At 36.7% G+C, this 25,163-nt stretch overlaps 1 protein-coding gene across 1 annotated transcript in view; it reads left to right on the top strand.

Moving 5' to 3' along the window:
- The window catches only part of BRCA2 (BRCA2 DNA repair associated), a 40,904-nt gene that overhangs the window by 8,687 nt on the left and 7,054 nt on the right, over positions 1-25,163 (top strand). Inside the window, exons 8-18 of the mRNA XM_075139800.1 lie at positions 2,233-3,420; positions 4,341-9,137; positions 10,337-10,429; positions 11,875-11,944; positions 12,341-12,759; positions 13,793-13,983; positions 14,593-14,780; positions 19,597-19,767; positions 20,081-20,432; positions 21,139-21,294; positions 23,446-23,590. Coding sequence (XP_074995901.1) covers positions 2,233-3,420; positions 4,341-9,137; positions 10,337-10,429; positions 11,875-11,944; positions 12,341-12,759; positions 13,793-13,983; positions 14,593-14,780; positions 19,597-19,767; positions 20,081-20,432; positions 21,139-21,294; positions 23,446-23,590 — 7,770 coding nt within the window. The remainder of the gene's footprint in view (positions 1-2,232; positions 3,421-4,340; positions 9,138-10,336; positions 10,430-11,874; positions 11,945-12,340; positions 12,760-13,792; positions 13,984-14,592; positions 14,781-19,596; positions 19,768-20,080; positions 20,433-21,138; positions 21,295-23,445; positions 23,591-25,163) is intronic.

The raw sequence follows: 25,163 nt of genomic DNA, 5'->3' as shown, positions 1-25,163 counted from the left end.
GATATGTACTGTCATGTATTAACACTTCAGAATTTTACAAAAAGAGCTAAATTGGCATGTATTCATTAAACATATTCATTTATAACCCAATCGTTAATTCCTAAGGTTCATGTCCCTAGTTTAAGTAAGTCTAAGGCTGGTTATTGTAACACTAAGCTTTAGGCATCTGGCCCTTGTAGTAGAATTCACAGCTTTACTGTAGGTACATAACCATGGATTCAGAGTTAAGATTCTTCAAATATATAGTAATCAGCATGTTGACTGGGAAGCTATTTAAATTGAAAAACTAATGGGAAACATGAAATTCTGTAACATTTTAGATACTTTACCCTGGCCTGTTGCCCAAAACTTCATATTTAAACTTTTTAATTAAAAAAAAAAAGACATCATTCATTCCATTTATAGCCCTGATCAGAGTAAATGGTCTTTTACTTAATTTACTTAACTACTTAATTTAACCTCAGTGTCTAGAATTATTCATGAAGTAGGAGAAATAGGTTCAATATCCTCTGCTAATAAGGATTCCAACCTGAAATGGGGCAATATGTACTAACAATCAGTTATGACTCCATATGACAATATGACTCCATATGACAATATGACTCCATATGACAATATGACTCCAGAGCAGAAACATCTAATGTTTAAGCCTCTTTTTTTCCTGAGTATTGTATTATTTACCCAGGAGCGGCACTGAGAAAACAAATTAAGTAGTTATTGCCTAGTTAGGGCACTTACTGGGAAAACAGGAGAATTCTGTTCTGCAGTCCTTGCTTTTGGGGTTGTCATTTCACTGACCCTCCAGTGAGTTTAGAAGTCAAAATGAACTTCTCTGATTCCTCCCCCTCCCCCAGCATCAGGTTATTCAGTGTACAACCAGTATCTTTACAATCTTTCAGATATTCCTGGTTTTCTTTTTTGATTAAAGGTAATGGCTCCTGTTTAAATTATGACAGGATGAAAGGATGTGGACACAGAAGTTACTCCAGAGGAATGCCCTTCAATAAGGGAGAAGGACCTGTACATTCAATCTGTAGTGTTACAGTTCCTTCTTTTAGAGAACTTCTTTAGTGATACCTTCTGCCATTCGGGCAAAAAATAGAAAGTAAAGAGAATGGGTAACTGTTAGAGAGATGTGGTAAGAGAGGTGGTTTTATGCCTACAGCATGGGCATGAACCATTAATGGATGTATTACAAATAGTTGGATGTGTGTGACCAAATATTGGGAAATCTTCTGTGGACTTCCAAATGGAAAATCTTTTGTATGCTAGGTTATTTAAAAGTTCTAATTGGAAAAATAGTTCTAAATCATAGAAATTGTACCTAAAAAAAGGCTTATGGAAAAAGTTAAGCTATTGGTCATGTGCCCAAGGAAAACAGAGGACAGGGATGTTTTCTAGGTACTTGGTTACAATTTCTTTGATATGAAAAAGCCTTAAAAATTTCTCTAAAAATAAAACCTAGATATCTTTTTGAATGTGAAATATTTTGATAGGTAGGCCTACTTTCATACATTTGAGAAGGTAATATTTTTATTTGGTATGCATAAGCTTTTAAGGCTGTCTACGAAGTAGAGTTTAGGTTATTTTTTCCCCACTGCATATTATTTCTCTACACAAACAAAAAATTCTCATTATTTTTCTTATATTTGTGCCAATCATTTGGAACTTGTTAAAAGCTTCCTAATAAATTTAAAAAATGAGAATCTTTTCTAAATCCTTCTAGACACTGTACTATTCTATATCAAAGCAAAAGATGGTTTACTAGAATCGTCTTTAAATAACAGTTTCCTTGGCTGCCAGTTATAGACAAAAATAGGCAGCTTCTTAAGGTGTTTGGTGCCTACCTCTGGTATAAATTTTGGAGGAAAAAAATCTAGACATTTAGCTTGTAAAATTACCTACTAATTCTCCTGTCTGTAGAAAAAATAAAATTCTTTTCAGATGGTAGGTTTCGTCTTGGAAACCTGTTTAACCACCACAGTTCTCAGGAGGCCAGGGCATCTGCACGTATGTCCTTTGCCTCCTGTTTCCTCTAACAGCTGCTGTTGAAGAGTAACCTACTTTAAAGACATGTAGATTTATTTTTCCAAACTCACTCCTGAGTAAAAGTAATTGCCATAAAACTGAAAACTGTATTTACCTATGAAAACACAATGCTGTTCCTAAGTTATTTCCTAAAACTTAGTTTTTTACTTCTTTTCCTCTCTCCATCTTCTCTAAACTATTTAGAGTCGGAGATGTTAGATGGCTTATTTGGTGAGATGAATAGCTTTGAGGATACATTCAACATGCCTGCGAAGTCCAATGGAACTCTTCTGCTGGTGCCACATGCTCTGGATGCGGTAGAGAAATGTGAAATAAACACAGATAAAGCACAAGGAAAGAGGAATGTTCCTTCCGAGCAGTCTATTAGAAGAAAGACTGGCATTTCACAGGAAGTGGAAACAACTAGCGGGACTGAAAAAAGCCACTTTATTGAAATGAAGGATTCTTTATTCCAAAACACAGATGAAGATATAGGGCATGATAAAGATGGCTGTTTAATAGGACATGAAAAGGAATTGGAGTCGCTTAGGATCGCAGGAGATGTGCAAGATTATAGAAGACACAAGTCATCCGAGAATGAGAAGCCTGTGAAAGAAGACATGCCATCTTCATCAAGCCAGTGGTCTCAACTGAACTTATCTGATTTTGATGTAACTCATTTGGAAATGTCTATAGGTAGCTCTCCGCCCTCTGACTTATGTAGGGAGAAAAATTTAGAAGAGAAGTCAATACTAACGACCAAGGACAATGCTGTGGAAACATCTTTACTGAATACTTTGGACTTGATAAAAGCACAAAAGCTGTTGAGTGCCAATTTGTCAGAAAAGTGCTATGAAGTGAAAAATGCTGAAGACAACCCAACATCGGAAATAATTCCAGTAAAATCTGTGTCTCTGAGTGTTCAAGATCCAAAGTTAGTAAAAGGATGTGCAGCTGAGAAGGTTTCCAAAATGAGCTTCTTGAACTGTAATTCTTTTTTAATAGAAAGTACAAATGTCACGGAGTATTCTGTAGTCTACAACGGCAGCTTTTCCAAACATTTAAAAGCAACTTCTAAATCTGTTGTAACTGATGTACTGTCTTACCCACTTGTATGTAGTGCTACATCTTCAGATAATTGCAATGACCTACATTTAACAAATAGTGAAAATACTCTTACAAAGTCTGGCTTTAAGAGCCTGAATATGTTATCCAGCTTGAGAAAGAGATCCAAGAGATTTATTTATACAATAAATAATACTTTACTGTATCAAGAAGAAAAAACACAGAAAGAAGTAACCTCTGAATTGCCTATTCAACCTGTATTACCACCTCCGGAATCTGATTCGCGTGAATTTAAAGGTTGTCATGCGGCCAGTGTTGATGAGCAAGGTATATTATTAAGTTTTTCATCATTTGTGGAGGATTCTGTATTTATTTATTACGAACCTTTTATGTAAATGTTTCCCATAAAATCATGTAAAATCTTGTGTTTGTGATAAAGTAGCTCTGCAACTGACTAGTGTGGGAATCAAGAAATGGAATTGGTCTGTTATAGTAATAGTGACAGAATTGCATTATTTTCAAATAGTTTGGTGCTAACTTACTGTTTTAGTCTCAGATTAGTTTCTGGAATAGAAAATTCCACCTTGAACCATTATTTTAATTGACAAGCTTACTTATCTTTGTCAATGCTGTTTAGACATCCATAGTGTCAGGGGCCATCCTGTCTGAGTTGATAACTTCTAAGAGGTCATAAAGAATGGTAGAGTTGTATTGTTATTTTTTTTAAATTAGGGGGTTTAAGACTGTACATCTGTTTCTTCCAGAAGCACAAAATATTTTAAAAGACAAATTATATAACAAAAACAAGCACATACTCCTATTTTTAAAAGCTGTTGTTCTTACTAGAAGAATTACTTAATATTAGGAATAGAAGTACTTCTCTTTAAAGTTTGAAACAAGTCTTTATGTTGAGGCACCAGGAATGGAAGCCCATTTCTTCAAATTTCATTACAACTAAAAATTGTTTGGTTTTGGTTTGGTTTTTTGTTTGTTTGTTTTTTTAACTCATAGCATTAACTGCAGACTACTCGTTTCTGGTTATTAGAACATGATTTGATTAAACAGATCTCCAATCTTGTCAAGGCGTTCACATTTGAAAACAAAAGTGATATTTATGGTACCAGTGTTAAACATGTGTAGAAATGATCTTATGGGCCAAAATCTAATGAAAATCTGAATCTGCATTTGTTTGCATAAATGAGAACTAATTTATTAACACTTTTTTTTTGTAATGTCTTCCTTTGTAGACTGCTTGCTTTTTGCTGAGAGAAGGCTTTTGCAATCGAATATCAAGGAAAACAATTTCAGCACTTGTACTTTAAAAATGGATATAAAGGATAATTCATCTGATAATTCCTTCAACAATAGGCTGAAGCTTCCCCAAGACCTGAGAGACTTGGGGAAAAATGGAAGAGAGGATCAACCTGCTACATCATTGAAATGCTTAGAAGTATCTAATACACAGAAAGAAGACACAACAGATTGTTTAAATAGTGAAATAATTTCAAATATAAAACGTAAAGTTCTAACTTCAGCATGCCTAATGGCAAGAAAGCGTTCCAGATTGCTCCCTAAAAGCTGTTGCTTAAAGAAAGGCGAGGAAGATAATGTGAACGATGGAGCTACTGTACCTCGCAGCCTTGAAGAACAACTTGCGTGGTCTTCTCCTAGGGATAATGAACACTTGATTGATACGCACCATGAGACTATGTCTGTGACAAACGGTGGTTTCAATAATACCTTGAGTCAGATCAACTTTGGCATAAATGGAGTCAATAGTGATTGTTGCAATAAAATACCAACTGATAAAAGGCGTGCCACAGACCAGTGGTCAGTAGTTGACTGTAGAGAAGTACTTGGACCTTTGGGAATAAACTGCTCAGAAAATGATAGTACTGGTTTAAAACAAGGAGAGAAAACAGATGCAGCTGCCTTCTCAGAAGTTGTAGCAGACAATCAAGAGCCAAAGTCAGTTGAAAACAGTGAAAGCCCTCAAGCAGCTGCTTGCAATAACGTAGCTATAGAGATTGCTAAAGAATTGTTAGATTGTATAGATGATAATTCTTTAAATGAAGTAATTTCTGAAGAAGATGAACAAGTAGCACCTATGTATTCCAGCGCAAAGTCAAAGGAGAACCTAAAGCATACAGGGAAATCATCAGGAAATCTTAATGCGTGCAGTTTGAATCTGGGCTTTGGTGGCTTTCAGACTGCTTCCAACAAGCAGATTAAATTCTCTGAAGTCAATATAGCAAAAGGCAAAATGCTGTTCAAAGATATTGAAAATGAATGCTTTGAAGCCTCTTCCATGGAAAGAGTCAGAAACTTTTCAAATAAAGTTAAAAAGGAGAATACGTTTTTCTCGAATTCAGAAAGCAAGTTGGGCAGTAATTTATCTGATTCTTTAGATTCACAGACAAGTTTTTCTGAGCCCAGGCATACGCAGTTTATTCCACATAAAGTTGGCTTGTGTAAAAGCTTTCCTGGAAGTCAACAATCCTTGCAAGAAACAAATCAAACCTTGACAGCAAGCCAAGAAGCTGAAATTGCTGAACTTTCTAGTATCCTGGAAGAAACAGGTAGTCAGTTTGAATTTACACAGTTTAGAAAGCAAAGTAATATGATACAAAGTCATGTCTTTCAACAGTTTGGAACTGTAGAAACACGTGGAACAATAAATGTGGAAAATATTTCTGAAATAAAGAAAGATGCTGATTTTTGTAGCACTTTTAAATCTGAAAATCAAGTAAAAAATGACAGGTATTGTACTAAGCAGGAAGACACAAATGAAGACTCTAAAGTGGAGGAATACGAAAAAGAAAACGCAGTGGTTTTCCATAAAAATGATGAAAAGGTTACTTTTACTAACTTAGACAGAAATGAAAATAGAATATCTGATGGGAGCTTTCCAGTAGCTAAACAGGACAGCTTTTCTGATTTTGTAGGCTTTACTTCAGCTGGAGGTAAAAAAATAAATATTTCTAAGGAGGCTTTGACCAGATCTGCAGAGCTCTTCAGGGACTTGGATGATGATAAGCATTTGTTTAAATCTTCTGAAACTAGTACTAGATGTCACAATTCAAATGGGCGTATGTCTTCTAACTGTAATTTTGTCAGATGCCTGACAAAAGGAAACAAAGGAAAAACCATCTGTGTTTCAGATTTCAAAAGCATAGGTGCCATTTCCCACACAAGTTCCATTTCCCACCATGCACAGAAAAAAAATGAGGAAAATATTAGTACACTGTTCAAAGAAGATACGGAAAATCAAACAAAAAGATCAATAAATTATAATGAAAATGTTAATTTCAATAGTACTAACACTATCATCAACAGTCTGTCATCCATTAAAAAACATAACCAGAATCATAAAACTTCCAAACAGTTTTTGAATCAAGGAGATTGCCAAGTTGAAGGTAGTTTGCAAGAAGACTCATTAGATGTAACATGTCTAGGAGATGCAGAACAACATAGGTTAAGCATACCAGATGAAATGGAAAACCTGTCTCCTAATCAGAAAGGAGGAGACAGAAAGCAGGAAAATGAACTCTTGTCTCAAAAATTTCGAACTCCAGCTGATGGTGATATATCCATTTCTGATGCAGCTTTGGATCATTCTCTACACTTGCTCAATGTACAACGTGGAGAAAGAGATATAAAAGTTTTGGAGAACTCTGATAAACAAAAGACAAATCATAAAAATACGGAAGGAGAAGACACCACCCGTGATAAGAACCTGTTAGTGAATGAAAGCAGAATAAAAATAGGTTCTTACCATGATCATCAAATACCTTTTGAGCAAGAGGTGGGTGTTGAAAAAAATGAAGTGAAAGGGAGTTATCTGACTGGTTTTCATACTGCTAGTGGCAAGAAAATAACAATTGCTGATGGATTTTTGGCTAAAGCTGAACAGTTTTTTGCAGAAAATGTTGATGTAGGAAAGGAACATAATGACAATTTTGAGAATCCCTTAAAGAAAAGGAAATGTGATAAAAACTGTGTCAAAGACTGTGATTTATGTACTGAAAGCATTGCTCAATGTGATCGAGAAAAACTTAATTTTAATCAAAAGCTTGTTCCTGAAGAACCTGGAGATCAATTTAAGCAGACAGTAGAGAGCAGTCCCATTAAACATGCTGTGATTCTTGATACTGTTAAAGTAGATACATTTGTTAATCTAGGTGAAGATTGTGAGAGAAGTTTGGTAACTTCATGTGCACATAAAAAAGCTGATGTCCGACCTGGAAAGTCAGAATTGGAATCCCTTTCCGGACAGGAGAGTGATGCTTTAAGTAGAACTTGTTTGTCTGAAGATGGAAAACTGTTTGCAGAGAGAGAGACGGAATACTCAGCAAAAGAGAGGGATGATTCAGAAAACATACAGGATTTTCCTGTGCACTCTGCTGCATCTCTGCATTTAATGAAGGTATCAAATGACCTTGAAGATAATTCTATGCCTGGAGATACAAGAAATACTTTCTTTGTTGAGGATAGTAACAATAAATCTAATCAACCCATCCTCTTAACTTCAAAAAGTAGCTCTCATTTGAACTGTGATGGTAAGGAATTTGACTTAGAACGTTTAAATGAGCATTGTGCTGACACAAACTGCTTCACAGATACCATCGTTAATGCTTGCCAAAACCAGTCACTAGTCAGTCTTCCTGAAGATGAAGCTAACTTAACCAGCTTAAAAGAAATATCACTTAATGTTGAAAATCAAAAAGATGATATGAAACAAATTGTGTTTAGTACAGCAAAAGGTAAAGCAGTTTCTGTTTCAGAAAGTGCATTAGCAAGAGTCAGACAAATGTTTCAAGAAGATTGCAGTGAATCTGTAAAATATGAAATTGAGACTAACTCAAAAACTAATCAAACAGAAATTGCTGGAAATTCATTTTCTGTCATTCATGCTGAGTGTCCTAATTCTGCTAAGTTTTTAAATGCTACAAGAAGTGAAGGGATTAATTCTTCTGCATCCCATTTTATTAAAGTAAATGCAAGTGCTAGTGAAAATGGTCAGCAAGATACAAACACATTTGCAGATGCAAAGTCTGTTCCAAATGCTCGGAAGCGATGCTTTGAACAGACTATTAAGCTTTTAGGCCACTTGCCTGTTCCAGATAAGCAGATAAAGCAGTCAGATTCTTCTATAAGCAATCTTGGATTTTTTAGTACAGCAAGTGGTAAGCCTGTACAACTATCAGAAGAGTCACTCAGGAAAGCTAGACAGCTCTTTTCAGAAATGGAGGGTAACCATTCATCGGATATACAAGAAGCCTTTTTAATGGAGGAAGATGTTGAAAAGTCTGAAATGCACACTGAAGTAGTTCCTAGGAAAATGCGGATAGCATTACCAAAAGAGGAAGAAAATGCCAGCACTGAATTGATTTCAAATCCAGCTTTTGGATTCAGCACTGCAAGTGGAAAGCAGGTAACAGTCTCTAAAAATGCTTATCAAAAAGCAAAGGCAATTTTAAAAGAATCTGATGACTTCTTAAGCAGTGGGTTTTGCATTACAGATCAACTTAGTTCAATTAAAGAGAGTGGTCAACATGTAAAATCTCTAACTGATAAAGTGATCTCAGAATCCAAAACTGAGAAAAGCTGCAATGCAGACTTTGACTTAAAAAGCATCTACCCTGAGGAAATGAAGTCTTTCCTAAGCACTCACCATGTCAAAATACCTGAGTATGTACCACATAATAAGAAAAACAAGCAGTTAACATTCTTTAAAAATAGCTTTCAGCAGGAGGAGACTAGGTCTTTTGGAAAAGGGCAGCTGAATCTGGGGATGAAAACAGAGTCTGAAGCAGTTTCATGTAGTGCTACTGCTAAAGCAGAAATGAGTATTGATCTTCTCCAAACTCCAAAAAATTACTTGGAAGTGGAGGCTGTAGAAAGTGCAAGAGCTTTTGTGGAAGACAATCTTTCCGATTCTGGAGTACAAATCAATGCTGCACAGTCCTTCAGTGGCAGACTGGATAAAAACTTTCAAAATAAGACCTTTGGGAAGAGGCACTTTGAAGAAAAAAACTCACTTGGTAGGTCTTTGTCTCATATATGTTCAACTCCGTATTTCTGCACAGTGGGTTGTTTGGGGCTTTTTTGCATGTCACATTGATTTTTAGGTGATAGAGAAATTTAAGTTCTTACTCCTAGTGTTAATGACAAAAAATTCTTGCTGCAGGCAATAATTCATCCACTCTTTCCAGCCTTAAATATACAGTACAAGCTAAGCTTGTGTTTAGTAATTTTTAAGGTGTGCAGGTTTTGCTATTTTATCATAAAGTTATGGAAGAAAGCTACTGCTTATTTTCTCTCTGAGCAGACTTCTTTTTTCTCTGCACAAATCTAGCGGGTGTTTCATTGAAAAATGAAAAGTCGCAATTCCATTTTCACTGGTTTCTGCCTTGTAGGTGAGGACAAGGTTTCACTTATATTGAGACTGCTAGTCTGATATGAAAAATAGTTGTCCGTCTAAAAGCATGGTTTCTTACCATCTAAAACTGATCTGTCTCAGGGCTGAAGTGTTGGTACTTAATGCTTGCACAGTCACCCAGACCTGTTCAGGGGCCTGGGCCAGCTGAAAAGTATTTATGGAAGGGTAGATTGCACCAGAGTCGCTGCCTAGCTGCACAAGTTCAGGTACAAAGGTCGGGCAGGCTAGTGTGGGAAAGTTCAGGTAGGCATGACAAGGCAGATAGGACTCTTATCAGTCCAACTTGAAACAGCTGTGACACAGCTGAACCACATCCTTAGTTACAGCTTCTGTAAAAGATGTTACACATTTTTTTAGAATTCTGTAGGGACTCTCTGATTACTGAAAGTACAGAAGAAGGTGCAGGTGAGCTGTGCTGCTGAAGTCCACTGTGGTGCACTTTCTGAGGCAGTCTCAAGTATGTTTGATAACTTAAGACTCACAAATTTTGATTTGGGCGGAACAGACCTACTGACCACAAAAGATTCTGCAACAGACTTCATTATATGGAGTCTTGAAATCATTCTTGTTAACACAATAAACAGTCATTCTGTACAGAAGAAACTTCTGCAAATTGTGGTGAAGTAGCTCTGTGTTCAAAAAGGCCGTTTAATAGAGACGTGTGATCCGAAAACTTGCTACATCTGCTTGCTCTGACTTCTTGAATGTTTTATTTAGAAATTATAATTAAGTTATACAGTATTGGTAAGAAACTGAACTTAAAAGGAACATCACTTTTAAAAATCTGTGTTTTTATCCTAGGAGAACCTCCAATTAAAAGACAGCTACTGCTTGAATTTAACAGAACAGAGAATCCCCCCAGATCTTTGAAAGCTTCAAAAAGCACCCCTGATGGTAATTTTAGTTGTCTTGTGTTCTAAGCAGTAATCTGATGTCGGTTGTTATCTTTAGAATTCTTCGATTTCCAATAAACTAACATATAATAAGAATGCTTAACTGCTTCTTTTATCAATATAGTCATGAAAATTCAGGGAAGCTGCTATGATAATGTCTCTGCTGACTTGAAGTCACATGATTAATGGTATGCCTTATTGTGCAGAATCTAAATGTATTACAGGGTACAACTTCTGCAAGAACTCTGGTTTAATTTCCAGCTCGGTAGGAATTTATCCAGTTTCTCACAATCCTAAATCCCACAAGTTTTAGTCTCAATAGGAAGAATATATCTTATTGATCTGTAATTTCTCAAATAAAAACGGTATCTACAGGAAAATGAGAAGGTACTGGTAATTTCATCATATAATAATTTGTGAAGAATATACTTACTGATAGGTGTCTACATTACAGATGCTTTTAATATTTTGAGCTAGTAATATAGAGGCTTATGAAAGTGAAATCAAGGTTTTAAAGTTTGAGTTGATGCTTTATGTGAAGCTAGTTAGTAATTAGGGTATTAGGATAATGTGATTTTGGCCATGGGATAAGTTGTGTTCTTTAAGGAACTTGTTCTTTCTAAGCACTGCATGCTCTCACCTAGAATTCAGTAGCAGGATTCATCAAATATATTGGTTTAACCAGTATATTGGTTCCTGAATGCTGTCCTAAATCTGTTTGTGATTTAAAGAAAGTTTTAAATGGAATTTGTAAGTTGCTGCTAGAGAATAATTCTATACCCTTCATATGTAAATATTATCGTACCCTGTAGCAGGATCTGAACAGTGTTATTTGGTGGAATAACTGCAAACAGTCCTAATCTCCAGTATAGTCTTGCCTTTGACTTCTAGAACATGTGGCATCTTGTATATATGACTTCTCATATACATGACTCATATATGACTTCCTCTTTGCAGCCTAAGGGCATAGCACAAATGAGTTTAAAATCCAGGCAGACATGATTTAGTTATGTTGATAATTCCAAGATAAGCATGTCCTTCAATGATGGAAGAAGGAGTTCGTGCAAATGTGCCCTTTTCTGTTGTAACTTTAAAAAAAAAAGAAGTTGCTAAAAGAATTCTAAATTGAATGGTGAGCCTACCTGGAATTAAATATATGATAAACATTTTCCTTTCAGGAGCCTAGAAACATCTTGCAGGCTCACAAATAGGAACTTCTGAGGGTTCAGCATTGTGGTCACTTATTCTTTAGATCTGTCTGCAACTAGTGTGAAGATGTTTTATACAAAGATTTTATTTGGGGGAAAAACAAAAAAAGAACAAAGCTTTTTAAATCCACACTGGAAACTTCTCTATATATTTATAGCATTAATATAGAAAAAACGTGCTTTAAATATCTATCCATATAATGTACCATTTCAAACCTCTTTCCTAATTATCTTATAGGCATTTTCAAAGACAGAAGAAAATTTGTGTACCATGTTCCTTTAAAACCCGTAACTTGTCGACCTTTTGGGTGAGAAATTTGTAATATATTTTAGAGTTCTTCTAATGCAATTTCTTAAAACCTCACAAGCTCTTGCAACTTTTAAAAAATATATGGTAATAATCTGCTACCCAACTTCATAAAAGACTAATAATTTTACTTCAAAATAAACATATTAAATTACCATGTAACACACATTGCTGCAGTAGACCAGTGAGATGCTAAACAAATTTTACATTTGTATTTCTCTTTTCTCAATAGATAGAAATTAAGTATTCAGTTTTTAAAATGTCAAAGACTCTTACTTTGTCTTTTTATTGACATAGTGTTGAAAATTGTATTACTTAATTAAGAATATCAAAATCCTGACAAAGATTTTTGTCAGGAAGCTGAAACCTGTATGTTTAAATGTTTTCATCTCTGTAGGGCTACTAAAGAACGACAAGAAGTCAAGAATCCTACCCTTACTCTACCAGATCAAGACTTAAAGGGATTCAAATCTAAACCTGCCATTTTTCAGCACTGCGCCCTAAGGCAGTCTTCAAATGGTACTTCAGGGGTTTCTACTCCATGTAAGGCCTCGGCAAAAGAGAGTGAAGAAACAAGAAGTTTGTACAAATCTGGCAAAACTGTTAAAACTTTTATTCCACCCTTCAAAACCAAGCTGACATTTTCTACAGGTGAACAAGGCAGCAGCAAAAGATGTGACTCGCCAATCAGCAAAAATATGACTGAAGAGACGGAATTAAATCAGATCATAATTGAACAAAATATTGCTGAACCTCAAGATCACCAGTCTTGCATGCAGCATGCAGCAGACACTGACCTAGAAAATGGCAATTTAGGTATTTTCAGATTTTGATCACTTACCTAGTGTGAATACTAACTATCAGAACTGAACCTTTAAGGGCTTTGCATGTTCTGTCGGAATTCTTTTTTAGATAAAAAGAAGCTTATTTTTAAGCTTGGGGTTTTGTTTTTTGGGTTTTTGTTTTGTTTTATTTTGTTTTTTAAGGAAAATTAGGAAATAATTACTTTCCTAATATTTTATATTGCACTCCTAATAAAGCATATTCATCTCATCTCCAAAGTTAATTAAGAACACAAAAAATTTGTTTTCACACAGTGCTTCAGAAACAAGCGTTTAAGATGGCTTATGTTTCATTTGATATTTGAATTTATATACCTCTTAAGTAAAATATTCTGGGAACCTTAATAACTTTTATAGAAGCTTGTATTCATTCTGTTTTCTAATTAAATGTAGGCTTAACCATATAAATGGCTGACTGTGTCATTTTCAAAGAAGCAGATTTTAAATGCTCAACTGCTTGACTTTATGTAGCATGTGGGCTTACGCTTTCTAAGCTCTCTTGAACGTTCCAGTGTGTGTAATTTATGTAACTTTTACAATCAAATAATCTGGATTTTTTCAGAAGGACTCATTGTGTATATTTGAACAGGTGCATGAACATTTGCAGAATTAGATCCCCTATTTACAGGTCAAAATCTCAGGATTAGGGACTAGTCATCATCAACCAATTTCTGTTCATTTGGAGATTTCTGTGAAGACAAGAGTTGAGTCTGATGCAAAAAATATATGGATTTTAGTTTAGTTCAGTTCAGGGACTTATATATTCATATTTATTTCATATCATTCATTTCATATAAATATGATTTAAATGCCTTCAGTAAACACTGTTTTTTAAATGCTTTAAACTTTGAATATTTAGACTTGCAGTTTCTAAAAATCTGCAGAGTGGCTTAGAAAATATGCTTCTCTGAATCTGCTTTTATAGTGTGACTGTATATCTTAAATGGATATGTACTGTAAAAAGGTTTTGGTGATTTTTTTTTTTTCTTTCTTCCTTCCCTTTGCAGCTATGGTCAAGATGATTACAAATCTCCGCTGTGCCAGAGATCTGCAGGAAATGAGAATTAAAAAGAAATATAGGCAAAATATTAGCTCACAGCCAGGCAGTCTTTATGTCATTAAAACATCTGCAAGAAATAGAATCTCTCTGAAAACTGCAGTAGAAGAGAAATCTCCTAGTTTTTATTCTACGGAAGAGGTATATTGTGCATCTTTCCTGGGGTCTGTTCCTTAAGACAAGCAAACAAAAACTCAGTATTTTTGAATAGATATATTCTTTGGTTTTGAGATAAGTGTTTACAGTAGCTGTTATACCCGTTGCTACAGTTTTTAAGTAGCTTTGCATATCCTCAGTTTTTAAGACTATTCCAAATAATAAGGGTCATAAATGTCTCTGTAGTGTTATAATCAAACAAGAGAAGCATCAAACAAGGAAAAAATCCACCAATTATAGTTGCTATTGACTTTTAACCCATATGAAGAGCTGTTTTAAGATAACACACAGTTAAAATTTAAGCTCAGATAAGTCTATATCAAAAGCCTCTTGCTTTTGGTACAGTGAAGGTACAAAACCTATTGAATTTTTTTAAACACTTTTAAAGCACACTGTGATGCTGTTCTGCTAAAATAATTGCTGGGAATTCCTCCATTCTCCTTGGATTACATACGTAATGACGAGGTCAGACAAAAGCTGTCTCAACCTCAAGGAAATATTTTATCTGAATTTATAACATTAGATATAAAAACGCTCAGCCGAATTCTTACTGTATTGTCATTATTTTGTCTTTTTTCATCTATTTTCTTGCAGCTTTACACATACGGTGTTTCAAAACATTGCATACAAGTTAACAGCACAAATGCAGAATCTTTCCAGTTTCTCATCAAAGACTTTTTCAGTAAGGAGTATTTATTAGCTGGAAATGGGATGCAACTTGCTGATGGAGGATGGCTAATCCCTACAGATGAGGGAAATGCTGGAAAAACGGAGTTTTACAGGTACTGTTACTTATCAACTTGAGACAAATATGCTATTTATTAATTAGTGATTCTCTTATCCCCTAGAATAAATCCAACACAGTGATCTTTTAAAGCCTCTGACTACTTTTTTACTGTGCATTTCTAGTACACCTCTGTTAGTGTAAATAAAGATATTGTAGGATTGTAAATTTGCTAGGTAGACGAATGTTGTTAGTGATCTTCACTGACCATTAAAGAAAGCATACAAAGTCAATTTAGAAAATTTCTGGGGATCCTTCAACAGTGTAAATAGTCTAGAAAAATATTACTATTTTCTGTTAATTCAGTGCTTTACCATTTTGTTTAATTAGCATTAATAGGTTTTGATTTTTTTTTTTAAAGTGGAAAAAGATTTATTTCTGTTGGACTCGAGTTTTTTGATAGGAATTAAGGTTGATTGGGGAGGTGCTTGGGGCTTCTTTGGCAGGACAGGGTTGAAAATATGTTTTTTAATATAATATTTTTAAAGCTGACATACGATTTGAAGGAAGCAAAGACTTCAGTAGTAAAACTCATTGATTAATTCAAGCTTTCTTGTGAGTATATGTCAGAAGCAAAAACAAAAAAGTGCGCAAGCAACCCTTGCTCTTGCATTCTTCCTGATCCTTCTACCCCTCCTTTTGCAGGTCATTTAAGATGAGCTGAAAAAAAAGTCTATGTGTTGAGTGCATCTCTTCTAAACACTTTCATAAAAATTATGTTTTGTTTTACTGTAAGCAAGTTTGTACATTATAACTTAATCAAAAGCATGTGTGACACAACAAGGAACTACCAGTGTATTGTTGCTCCAGCAAAACTTCAGAAAATACTTTACCATTATTTTCTGATTTCCTCCGTAAATTTGATATGCTCTTTTTTCAAGTCAATGTCTCTGTTGGTATGCATTCACACAAACACTCAAGGCAGGAACCTGTATTTGAGTAGTATTTGTAGTCAAGCATGCATTGCCAACCTACATAATATCAGAATTCAAGAGGTTTGCAGTATTTGCTTCCTAGTACCAAAGTGTGACAGAGATAGGTCTATTCTAAGCTCAAGGACTGCTTTTATTTGAAAGTTTGAGTTGAAGTTGGTGCCAGTAATCCAATATGGGAAAATTGACTAGTATAAGATGGGTACTTCCATGTTGTGATCTGAACTTCCTCATGAAAAAAAAAAAAACTGCTTTCTTCTCTTGCTAGTGAATCAGCATCATTATTAGCTTCTCCCACATGACTTTGGGAAATATTTTTGATGCCAAAGTCATTGCCATGACTTTGGGAAATGTTTTTGATGTCAACAATATTTGTTCATCTTGGGAGAATTGGAGATGTTCTGTGTCCTTACCCATCAACTAATCAGTGAAGATCAATCAAGTGCTGGAATTCACAGAATCATAGAATAGTTTAAGTTGGAAGGGACTGCTGGCAGTTATCCAGTCCAAGCCCCTGCTCAATGCAGTTTGAATTAGATTAATTGGGATTTGTCTAGCTGAGTTTTGAACACCTCCCAAGGACAGAGATTCCACAACCTCTCTGGATAACCTGCTGACCACTCTCATGGTTTAAAAAAACCAAAACAACAGCCCTTATCTCTGATTAGAATTTTCCATGTTCCAACTTGTCTGTTGCCTCTCATCTTCTTGTTGTGTGCTTCTGAGAAGAGTCTGTCCCTGTCTTCTCTGAATCCTCCAGTCAGGTAGCTGTAGACAGCAATAAGGTCTCTTTGCTTTCTCTCTTAAATCCAAACAAACCCAGCTCTCCTAGCTTGTATGTCATGTGGTTAGCCCCCAAGAGCACTGGAGCCCTCTGTGGAGTTTGATGCAGTATACCATCATCTTTGTCCTGGTGAATCCAAAGCTGGACAGAAACTTCAGATGCAGTCTCCCAAGTGCTGAAGAAAGGGAAAGGATCACTGCCTTCCTGGCTTTGCTCATAATACAGCCCAGGATCTTTTCGTGCTTCTTTGCTGCAAGGACACATTGCTGCCTCTTGGTCATCTTGTTGTCCACCAGGACCTTGGATCCTTTTCTGCAAAGCTGTTTCCTAGACAGTCAGCCCCAGCCTGTTGTTGCATGGGGTTGTTCCATCGCAGGTGCAAGACTTTGCTTTTGTTGAATTTCATGAGATTCCTGCCAGCTTGTTTCTCCAGCCTGTCCAGGTCCCTCTAAATAGTGACCCTGCCCCCCAGTTTATCAACCACTTCCCCAAATTTGGTGTCATCCGTAAACTTGCTGCAAGTGCATTCCATGCCATCATCCGCGTTGTTAATGAAGACATTAAACAGTATTTGTCCCTGTATTGATATCTGAGAGATGCCACTAGTTACTGCCCACCTGCTGGACTTTGTACTGTCAATCACAATTCTTTATGCTCAGCAGTCCAGCCAATTTTCCACCCACCTTATCTACTTATTCAGCCCATATCTTACCAATTTTGTGATAAGGAGACTGTAAGAAATTGTCAAAATCCTTGCTAACATATGCAACATCCACTGTCCTCCCCTTGCCTACAGCACCAGTTACTTCATCATAGAAATCCATTGGGTTGGTTAGGCATGATTTGCTCTTAGTAAATCCATGTTGGCCATTCCCAATCACCCTCTTGTCTTTCACTTGTTTAGAAGTGGCTTCTAAGAATTTTTGCATGCTGCTGTGGAAGTTCTCAAGTCTCTCTGTTTGACAGTAAATCAAGATTGTCTCAAAGCAGTCCTTAAAATTGTGGTTTTTTCCTAAATACTGTAAAGCAAAGCTAATCCTCCCACAGTTCCATTTTGCACCCTGTGGCATCACATGCCCTAACTGTTTCATGGACAGCTGTGGGACGTGTAGGCATATGCATTTATGTAGTCACTCAAAAGACAGAGTACGCAGAACTTGACCTAACTTGTTATTTGTCTTTCTTCCCCATTTGGAAAGTATTTTGCTATTAGTGATACCATCCCTGATTCTGCCTTTCCCTCCAGTGGTGACACGATTGTTGAATGTTTTGGAGATATATGTTGCTAGATGGAATGTTCCTACAAAGCATTTATGGAAGATGCAAAAAGGACTGTCTGGGATGTTCATCTATGTGCAGTTACGGTGCAGGACCTCTTGCCTACATGTCAGTGTTCTGGAGTTGCGTGCATTTTAGAAGGCAAGCTGGTCATTCTTTTCTCATATGAAATTGCTATTTCTAGGCTGACAAGCAACACCATTACGGAAACGTGAGGTTTGAGGTGGTTTTTGTCAAGAAGCAGTAGATCTCTGGGAACAATGCATCCAAGTCTGGATCAGTGTATTTGCAATCTGCTGCTTAGGCATGTTGGAGGTAATATTGATTAATTTCACACAATTTTCCTGTAAATGGGAAAGACGTTAAATTATTTGCACAAAGCATCTTATGCCTCGATGTGCCAAATATTGGCCTTTTTAGGCAGTCCAACTTCTTGTTCCAAAGGCAACTTGTCTTAATAATAATTTTCAGATGTGCTCCTGATTCTGTGGTCAGGCCATCAGATCTATGGCTTTGCCCATGTTCATTTTTCAGAAACAGAAGAGAGAAACCATCAACATACAGCTAAATAGCCCAGAATAGCCACAGTGGTTTTGGTGTCAGAACCTGCTCTGGGTGTCAGTTCAGTGTCAATCTGACCCTGAATACCAGATATACTCTCGAGCCATTTGTAGAGGTTGTTCCACAAGAGTGCCCTCAGTTCCTGTATCTTTTCTGGATTTGTTATACGTTAAAGCATATGGTTGAGAATAAATACCTACTGGTTGGTCAGCTGAATCAGTCTTTTTATCCCTTTAAGTATATTAACTAGATCTCCATCAACTAGAATATATATGCCTTCATTTAGTCATCTTAATCTTGAACTAAATTCTGTCTTTAACTCCTGAATTGCATTGTCCTTCATGAAAGATTACAGAGTATCTCCTAAAGTTTGAGATTGCTTTGCTCTCTTCTAATGTAGTAATAATTTGATGGTCATGCCTGCTCCTTATCTTCCTGTATATGACTTTTTGGCTTTCAGATTGTTTCTTTTCGTCACCCAACTGCAATACAGTTCCTTAAAATCTTCTTGAGGCTTTCTGACAAGTTGGAAATTGACTTTTTGATAGGACTTAACTTGTGTTCTAATCAGTCTAATGGCTCAGCTATTTGAATTTCTGGTCTAATTCTTTCTCCTTTAATGAACTGGCCTTCTTAGTGACTCTGAGAGCTGGAAAAAATAGATGTTTCCAACCCAACTCATGCAGGTCATGGTGGTACATTTTGGACTCAACACAGAATGAAAGTCTATTTGAGCGGTCACTCAATGGAGAGAAGTTCTTCAGTAGTAACTGAAAGTTCTTTGAAATGTGTTGTCCACATGCATGCTTAAATAAAAGAAACAAAACCAAAACACCCAAACCACAACTCTAGAAACTGTGAAGTAGAAGGGGATGGATTGTAATGAACTAATTGAGCAAGTGGGGGAAATTCAAGGGCTGAAAGGGAACAGAGCACACCTCTGTCCCTCTATGCTATGTGCATAACTGCATGAAGCAGACAGAGCCTGCCCCTGGAGCTACTGCTAGGGTCAAAAGTCTCCGTTTCAAGAATGTATGCGTGTATGCACATGCATGCTGCCAAAGCGTATGGGGACAAAACTTCGGTATTCAGACAATAATCAGATCAGGTTATGGAATGTAACTTTCATGTTTTCACTGTAATAAATATTCCTTTGTTACTGTTGCCTATGTACATACACTGAATACAATGTTAGGGAAAAACAGGCAAGTAAAAACTTACAGTAGATTTCAGGTTATTTATTAACAATTTGTCTGCAGAGCCCTCTGTGACACTCCTGGTGTGGATCCCAAGCTAATAACAGAGGCCTGGGTTTACAATCACTATAGGTGGATTGTATGGAAATTGGCAGCCATGGAAGTGTCTTTTCCACATGAATTTGCTAACAGATGTTTGACACCAGAAACAGTGCTGTTGCAGTTGAAATATAGGTATGTGTATAGCAATGTGTTTCGAGTTGTAATTTGTGATGCTGTGTGCTTTCTAGTTCATAATATTACAAAATAAGCACTTCTACTTTGCCTTTACTGTTTATCAGAATGCTTATATTGTTAAACTTCTGCATATCAGTATTAAAAATGTAGTGCATGTTATTTGCAAAAATTTAGATAACATTTGCTTTGCTACAGTGGTACTTAATCATGTAGATTGATTAAGCAATAGTTTGTTTTTCCTTAAACACAATTGTAGCAATGTGATGGATTTTGTTTGCTTTAACAAAGCATCATGAATTCTTTTTTGCAGGTATGATTTGGAAGTTGATAAAAGTAAACGATCAGCAATCAAAAAAATAACGGAGAGAGATGATGCGGCAGGTAAAACACTTGTACTGTGTATTTCTAAAATCATATCGCTAAACACCATTGTATCTCCTAGCAGTAGCAATAAGAATGTGGAAAGTAAAAAAGCAGCCGCAATAATTGAAGTTACTGATGGCTGGTATGGGATTAGAGCTCTTCTGGATCCACCTCTCAAAGCTTTCTTACATAGAAGAAGGCTGACTGTTGGTCAGAAGATCATAGTGCATGGAGCAGAACTTGTTGGCTCTCAAAATGGATGTACGCCACTGGAAGCTCCAGATTCCCTTATGTTAAAGGTAAAACAAAATATTAGTTCAGCTTGATTGGATGTGACCGAGAGATGTGATAGATGCTATTTACTTGAGCCACGTTTTGTAAACAGAAGTAGTTTTGTCAGGGCTTTATAAACAGACGAAGTTGTGTTGAAGTTTAATAACCAGATTTGTAAGACATGATGCAAAGTAGGTGATGCTATTCAATAGGGTTGGAAGAGAAGTTTATAATACAAAATTCTGCCAAGTTTTGCTTCATGTTTTGTCAGTTCCAGCTCCTTAATTTGGTTAAGCACCAAGTTAGAAAAAGTACTTATTCATCACAGACAGTATGGAAGTTGGAGGAAGAATGGGGGGAAAAAAACAGGTCGTGAGAGGGTGGGCTTGGCGGGGAGGGTCTTGACTTGTTTGAGAATAATTAAAGTGCTGGGTGAAGTTCCAGCATAAAAATTTTGCTCCTCTGGTATAAAGCAATGGCTTGTCTCACAGATGCTTATTTCCTCAAGAATTTTAACTCATCAAATTTTTAGTTCCTGTTTAAAATACGTTCTTCAATGTGAAAAGAAACCCTGAAATTAAAATGTAATATGTTCAGGTGCAACAATGAGATATTCTTAGTGAGACCAGTGTGAAAATAGTCTTTCCTCTAGTCTTTCCTCTAGATATAATAAGTTGGATATCTTTTTGACCTACCAGTGACAGTTCATTTTTCAACATTTAATTTATTTAGATTTCAGCGAACAGCACTCGATGTGCACGATGGCATGCAAAACTAGGATTTCATCAGGACCCCAGACCTTTCCCTTTGCCTTTGTCATCGCTTTACAGTGAGGGTGGTGCAGTGGGGTGTATTGATATAGTTATTCAAAGAACTTACCCTATTCAGGTATGGTATAAGTATTTTATGAATCTAACAGGTTCTATGAAATCTAAATTGTATTAGTTAATTGCTATATCATTCCTCAAATCAGATGTAATATAGACAGCTAAAAAAATTAAGAAAAAGTACCGTTATGCGTGAAATGAACATTGCAGTGTGCATGTATTTAGTATTTCAGGACTGGAATATCCTGCTATGAGAAGAATTTCAATCTGTGCTCAGTATCTTTTGTCGGCTTTATTTTCAGCTTCAAAAAGCCAGAAATAATTGAATTTCAGTTCTGTAATCTAAAAAGCACAGCGCTTGTTTTAAAGGATAAAACAACATTGACAGTTTCAACTCCCAGTAGAATTGAAACCCAGTTTTTTTCTATTATTAACAGACACATCCCTGCAAAGAAGTTAAATATTTATAACCATTAGTAAGATTACCTTTTCTTACGTGTAGCTGGCTATATTGTCTAAGATCTATTATTTAGAAATATTACTGAAAATACAATGTGGTTATGGTGTAAAATAGAATGAAGATGTTTTAAATACCACTTGATATCCAGACATTTTAAATATGGTCAGACTTGCTTTTATAACAATTACAAAAAGAAACAATGTTTTTGTTAGTAATCAATCCTCTTAATGTTAACAGTTTAACCAGGATACAACTTTCAGATTTTGTTAACTTTTCTCAGAGTATGTTACACTTGGAATGTACATATACGGGATTTTTTTCATTGCTTTCTTTCTGAAGTGTTGTATAACTGTTGGTCGATGTAGAATGAGTTCTGCAAAGGTAATACCAATATTTGGTTTGGATCATTACTTCGATATTTAGATCTTTACTTTAATGGAGGAAATTGCAGCACTTACTATGTGAACTGCCTGATAGAACTAACATTTATTTAAGTCCCAGAAATGAGACTGTAATCTCTAACTGCATCACAGTAAATGGCTTCCAGGCTGGGGAGGAAAGTGGTGCTTTGTGTCTCGCTGTATCAAGAGACTGATATGCTGATGTAGATTTTTTTTAAAACAGAGACTCTTGTTCAAACCTACTAAATGATAGGAAGACTGTCTGTCTCCTTTTTACCTCAAGGAGCAAGGAGCGTAGGAATCGCAGTAATCCTAACCTCACAGTAACCCTAATCTCAAGAGTCAAGGAGTGTAGGAATCACAGTAACCCTAATTAAAGGTATCAAACTGTGAATAGTGCAGGAGATACATGGTATGCAGTTAATGAGGCAGGCAGAGCCTATTTCAACAATTCACTGCCTCGTAAGGATCAGTCCTTCAACCCTTCCTCATTCTGCTCTTGCTATACTCTCTTGCTGCTTCTCTGTGCTAAACCTAGAGCTCATCTGATCCTGTTGCTTAGCTAATTTAATTCACTAAACCAGGAGTAAGTAACTAACTAATAATAATAATTAAAAACAAACAAACAAACAAACCCAACAACCTGCTGTCTATTGAATTAACAAACTGATGTGGTCTGATGAGGTCAGATATGTGCTAGAGCCAGCGCAAGGGAGAAGATGGGACTGTGCAGAAAAGAGGAAGGGAAGGGACCACTTTCAGCAGCAGTGACCTCTTTGTTTGGCTCACCTATCTCTTCAAACCAGTCACTTCAGGCATCAGGCAAGCCAGTTCTGGCAGGGTTGTGGACAAGGCTGTAGTTCTATGGAACCATTTCAGGCAGAGAAAGTTTAAGAGCATCTGTAGAACAACATCATGGTTCTTTTACAGCATCTAATCTAGCATGTTAAAACAGACGGTACAGTTGACGAGGAAAGACAAATTGGGTAGAATGCAGTTCTGGTATATTTTTAAGGATTGAGTTTGATGGTTTGTATCTTTATGTATCTACCAGTGGGATCCAGCTATCTTCTAAATTACATCAATACCTATTACGATAAGCTATGGTTTCTTTAGCTGTTGAATCATGCAGTTTTGACTACTGCTCCATTCTGTCTGTATATCTTTAAAGTAAAGATTTACGAACCAATGCTGTGGGGTTTTGTGTTTTACCTGTTATACTAAAGAACTTATGATCTACTGCCTATTCCTTTTTTAAAGCATTTTTGCTTAGCAGTGAGTATTAGAAGAAAGCTAGATGAAGTTAAAAATTTTAAAAAGTCTGTTTTTTGTTTGAATCTTTTTATTTTAGTGGATGGAAAAGACATCATCTGGTTCATACGTATTTCGTAACAGCCGAGCTGAAGAAAGGGAAGCTGCCAAGCATGCAGAGGATCAACAAAAGAAACTGGAAGCTCTGTTTGCAAAAATCCAAGCAGAATATGAAAAGCATGAAGGTAAAGCTTTCATTGTTTCAGAACATGTAATAAGAACACAAAAACTTTTTTGGCGTTTACAGAAGAGTTTAAAGAAACTGGCAAAAACTTACCTGGTGATAGAGAAGCAGAGATAGGGTGTTGGGTTGTTTTCTTTGTTGTTGTTTTTGTGTTGTATTGGTTTAGGTTTTTTATTTCCTATGTATCAAGACCTTTCAGAACAAAACAGTTACATACTTATTTGCTTGGCTTTGCAGCTATCTAGGAAACTCTTCCTGAACATGTTGTTAGCCAGGCTGCTAAAAAATTGCGACTGAGATAATGCTCAGGGAAGTGCTACAAAATTGTAGAATTGGTAATTCCATTCTCTTCAAAGATCTGACACTCTAATATTTCACCCAGAAGTGGGCGCTGCTTAGGATGTATCTCAATAGACCTGAACACCAAGACTGACCACTGGGCATCTTTCCTCGCAAACATTGCGGAACTGTGGAGATACCGAGGTCAGTGGAGCCACTAAATGGCACAGAGACCCTGGTGACACGAGACGTGGAGAAGGCCGAGTTATTGAATGCCTTTTTCACCTCAACCTTAAGTAGCAATACCAGCTTTCAGCAATACCAGGCCCTGGAGATCAGGGGAAAGTCTGGAGCAAGGAAGACATACCCTTGGTGAAGAGGATCAAGTTAGAGAATACTTAAGCAAACTGGACGTGCCTAAATGCATGGTCCTTGATGGGATGCACCCATGAGTGTTTGAGGGAGCTGGCAGATGTCATTGTGAGGCCACGCTTGATCCTCTTTGAATGATCATGGTGATTGATAGAGGTGCCTGAAGACTTGGAGGAAAGCAAATGTCTCTCTTGTCTTCAAAAAGGACAGGAAGGAGGACCCAGAGAACTAACTACAGACCAGTCGGCCTTACCTTGATCCCTGAAAAGGTGACGGAACAACTAATCTTGGAAACTATTTCCAGGCACATGAAGGACACTAAGGTGATTGGAAGTAGTCAATTAGGGATTCACCAAGGGGAAGTCACGTTTGACTAATCTTACAATCTTCTGTGATGGAATTACTGGCTTCGGTAGATGAGGGGAGAGCAGTGGATATCGTCTATCTTGATTTCAGTAAGGCTTTTGACACTGTCTCCCTTAAGATCCTCATAGAGAAGCTGATGAATCATGGGCTGGACGAGCAGACAGTCAGGTGGATTGAAAACTGGCTGAACAGTTGGGCCCAGAGGGTGGTGATCAGTAGCACAAAGTCTAGTTGGAGGCCAGTAACTTGTGGTGTACGCCAGGGATCAACACTGGGTCCAGTCCTGTTTTAACATCTTCATTAGTGATCCGGATGATGGGGCAGAGTGTACTCTCAGCAGGTTTGCCAATGATACAAAATTAGGAGGAGTGACTGATGCACTAGAGGGTTGTGCTGCCATCCAGAGGGACCTCGATGCACTGGAGAAATGGGCTGACAAGAACCTTGTGAACTTCAACAAAGGGAAGTGCAAATCTTGCACTTGGGGATGAGCCTGGAGAAGAGAAGGCTCAGGGGGATCTGATCAATGCACATAAATACCTTGAGCAGGACGGTTG

This window comes from Calonectris borealis, chromosome 1 (genome assembly GCF_964195595.1).
Source record: "Calonectris borealis chromosome 1, bCalBor7.hap1.2, whole genome shotgun sequence".
Lineage (NCBI taxonomy): Eukaryota > Metazoa > Chordata > Aves > Procellariiformes > Procellariidae > Calonectris > Calonectris borealis.
Note: the sequence above shows the minus strand (reverse complement) of the source record. Positions and strands in the feature narration are given on the sequence as shown.